The sequence below is a fragment of the Silene latifolia genome, chromosome X (genome assembly GCF_048544455.1).
Source record: "Silene latifolia isolate original U9 population chromosome X, ASM4854445v1, whole genome shotgun sequence".
In the NCBI taxonomy this organism is placed as follows: Eukaryota; Viridiplantae; Streptophyta; class Magnoliopsida; order Caryophyllales; family Caryophyllaceae; genus Silene; species Silene latifolia.
In genome coordinates, this window is record NC_133537.1 from 330,849,041 (window position 1) to 330,853,095 (window position 4,055).

General features: G+C 33.9%; 1 protein-coding gene across 1 annotated transcript; it reads right to left on the minus strand.

Annotated features, from left to right (window-relative positions):
* Window positions 1–2,064: 2,064 nt before the first annotated feature.
* Window positions 2,065–3,321, minus strand: LOC141620852 (uncharacterized). Its single transcript, XM_074437613.1, has one exon. It carries the CDS (start codon window positions 3,319–3,321, stop codon window positions 2,065–2,067), a length of 1,257 nt encoding a protein of 418 aa, XP_074293714.1.
* Window positions 3,322–4,055: the final 734 nt, after the last annotated feature.

A 4,055-nucleotide genomic window follows, 5' to 3' on the forward strand; every position in this document is an offset into this window, starting at 1 on the left:
TTGACTACGATGAATCGATCACTTGGGGATGTAGTAGTAGTACCACGGTAAAGTTAAGGCCAGTTATCGACTATGCATTGGAGCATCTTATCCCTCTCGAAGGTTGGTTCGCGATAAATGAGGTGATTTGTTTTCATCCAAATGATCCCAACATTGTTTACATTATATACCGTAATAAATTACTCCAATGTGATGTTGTTAAGAGGAGATTCAAAGTGATTTGTCAGGCTAGTACTTGGTCCGAAAAATTCATGCTTTTTCATCCACTCATGGCACCATAAGTTCATAACTTTGAGCTAATTGTAATAATAGCTCAACTGTAATCGAATCCTACTAGCCGAATTGTCAGATGCTGTTTTGAGATCCCTAGTTTATAAGACAAATATTTTTCTTTGGTTTCCATTAAATTTGTTTTCGATTAAACTATCCTTTGTAAGTGCCATATGACGTTCTACTAATGAATTGTTATTTTCTTTCAAAAAAAATGAAGGGAATAACCTTTTCACCAAAACTTAGGAGAGACGGTCTCTCACTAAGTTGTTGAGAGACCAATCTTTCGTATCCATTTATATGCTTTTCGTGACCCCTACATTAAGATGTTTGCAATGATATAGGCTTGGTGCAAAACTCGAAATGAGCTATGAAAGTGATACTTTACATCGTACTCTATCTCACACAAATTGGTAAAATAAACACGAAGGTATTTACACCAACTTAGATTAGAAGCAAATTATTATGGATCATATGAAATCGGTCTAGAGTTCGATTTATCGCCGTCCCTTATAAGCTCACATGTATCTAAACCCTTACCTGCTAATATACTCGAATAATCTCTATACTTATAATTAGTGGCATATGTAGGCATGTAGGCCAGAAACAAAGAACTGTCATCAAGCAATTGAACCTTTGCATCAAAGCTTAAAATAAGCTTGATTGAATTGTATGCCAAGTTAAAACATCTAACGAAAATGTATGAGACGGTCTTACATATGAAGCAAGCCATTATCCATAACTTGTGGTTGGAGTTATGTTGTCCACTTCTAATGTTTTACCAAAAAAAAAGCCTTCTAAATCAACCGAAATCTGCAATAAATCGACTCAATATCTTCTAGTTGTTCAATCGCGAATCTATTGCTTCCCTTTCAAATATAATGAAGAGGTATAAATCGATTATCTTAATTTGATTTATTTTTCTTTGAAATTTTTTTGTTGTAATTGATGTTATCTCATAAGTTTAAATTTAATTTGCATGTTTTTATTGTCGATTTTGAATGATATGAAGAAAAATTTAATTGATTTCCGTGTTTCTTTATGTTTTAGTGAAACTGAAAAAATTAGGGTTAATGAATTGTAAAAACTGAGTAATTGATGTTCGATTTCGTTTATTAATTTATGTTTAATTTAGGTTATTGTTTTGAACAAAAAGTTAGGGTTTATATTTTGCTCAAACTAAGGGGTCGTTTGGTTGCCACTTAGAAAACATAGACATTGGAAAATCCCATGATTTTGAAAAACATGGGTTGTTTGGTTGCCATAAGTTTTGGAAAAGGTAGGAATTAGAACTTCCCAGTAACTTCAGATTGTTGGGTATTAGTGCTAGGAAAAGATAGATTTCAGTCATTCTTTATTACCTCATTTCGAAACAAAACAACAATGTCAGATTGTTGGGTATTAGTGCTAAGATTCGATTACAATTCAGCTATAGTTACAAATAGCCCATAATTATGGTGCCGTCAATGGATGCACAAGCATAAATCTGTCGGTCCAATTAGCGGTACAATGATGAATCACTCTCAATCTGCTCTTGACAACGTTACATTGAAGCAATTTATCATTGAATATAATGTAAACAATGTCAGGATCATTGGGATGACAACAAATCACCTTGTTTTTTAGGCGTAAATTACTCGAGAACAAACCTTGGGCAGGAGGGGAAACCGTATCAATAAGATTGGGCGTCAATGCAAAGTTATCATTGAAACAACAACATCAAAGAAATTTAAATCGGTATTAGTACTAGGATTCGATTACAATTCAGCTATTATTAAAATTACCTCATAATAATTATGGTGCCGGCAATGGATGCACAATCATAAATAACTGTGACCAATTAGTAGTAGTACAATCACTAATTACTCTTAATCTGCACTTAACAACATCACATTCAACTAATTTATCTTTGAATACAAGGTAAACAATGTCAGGATCATTGGGATGACAACAAATCATCTTATTTTTTGTGCACCGTAAATTAAACGAGAACAAACCTTCAATCAGATTTGGCTTCAATGAAATGTTAATAACCAGCCTTATGTTGGGAATGGCATTACATCCCGAATTGATCATATCATCGTAGTCGTCGTCAAATTCCCATATTTTGATCCTCAGACCGATCTTGTTTGATTTTAACTGAGCTATTCTTAGTCGATTTCTACATGAACCAAGTACGCTGTCTTCTTGTATTTCACTAGGTAGGTTTAGAACACAATACAATACATTGTTGTTTTCAATGACAAAGGGGTCGATTACTAGAATTTTATTAGAGCGACCGCGCCAGTGAATTTTGTTGTTCAATGTCACGGCTTGATCATCAAGTCGGTTGCATATCTCGTCTGTCTTGAACTTGAAACCCAACTCATTGACAGAATATTTCTTCCATTTCCCAGTCTCTGAAGAATATATGTCCCAAATTAATTTGTTTTGGTACGTAATAATTGCACGAATAATCCGAAATCCCATGACGTCATTTTTTGAGTTAGGAACATTGTCAATGGTACTAACTCCGTCAACAAATCCCGCAAATCCAACTTTACAATAATGCTCAGAGGTAAAGTAAAACACTCTTTCAGATGGAGTCGGAACGACAATGAACTGTTTAGTAAGTGGATTGTAAATGTTATAGACTGATTGTCCCCTTATAGTGGGACGGCAATCAACCAAGATATCATTGTGATTAGCAACGATATTTATAGGAATGATATCGTTGAGGCGAAGATTACGTGTTTGGAAGTAAGGGTGCTCGGTAATAAGGCAGTGGTGAGTCACCCATCCTTTTCTAAGGATCAACGTGAAAGGTGAATGTTTTTTAGCAAGATAACGAGCAAAATCAGGATTTGAAATGATTAAATTCCAACGTTTGGAAACGCATTTGCAAATAACAAGATGTCTCCATTGGACAATCCTTATGAATATCAACTCTAGTAAGGTATCATAAAGATCGTCGATGCGAGATTGAAGGTCGTAATTATTGTTTGAAATTATGAGACGATGAAGAGGAAGAACGTCGTGGAGATTATCATGATCTAATTGGTGGGCAGCCATTGATGATTAAATTGTTTTGAACTTAAAACCCTAGTTTATTGTTTATATATACAAGGTGTACGTACACGTGCGATTTGTGCGTGGGATTGATGATATGGAGCGTTTACTAAGGAAAGGGAATACTCCGTATTGATTAGTTAGACGACCCAGTCTAAATTGAAAATCAAAAGATACCAATGAAATGACCTAAAGATATAAAAATTCATTTATGGAATATGTCTTAATCTAGTGGTTGAGACGGAGGTATCCTGAATAATAGATTTCAGGTTCGATTCCCGATTATACAAAACGTGTTTGACAAATCAATTAAAGGGGTAAAAAAGTAAAATAAAATCAAACAGGTAGCTTATTTCCCAAATTCTATTCTAAGTTGAAAATTCAAAAATCTCAGCATATTAGGTTTGTTTCAATTGTCGTTCTTCCCGAAAATATAATCGAAGAAATGTTAAAATATTACACCAAAAGTCTTTCGTTCTGAATATTTTATATATATTGCTTTTACAAAGTTGCTAATTTTAAGTTGGTTTGTTAAAATATTATACCGAAAAATCTCTCCTAAAATTGCGCCCAAATCAACTTAAAATTATAACTTTCACCCTTTTTTTTAGGTTTATGTTTACGTGATTGCACATTTTTCCTTTTTTTTTTAAATTATAGAGTATGGCACGTGACGATTGAATATGCTGTGACACGTGACGTACAATGGGGTAGCCGGTTGTTGCTTTAATATAATA

Excerpts from the sequence above, each read along its gene's own strand:
- LOC141620852 (XM_074437613.1), bottom strand. The coding sequence starts at position 3,321 with ATGGCTGCCCACCAATTAGATCATGATAATCTCCACGACGTTCTTCCT.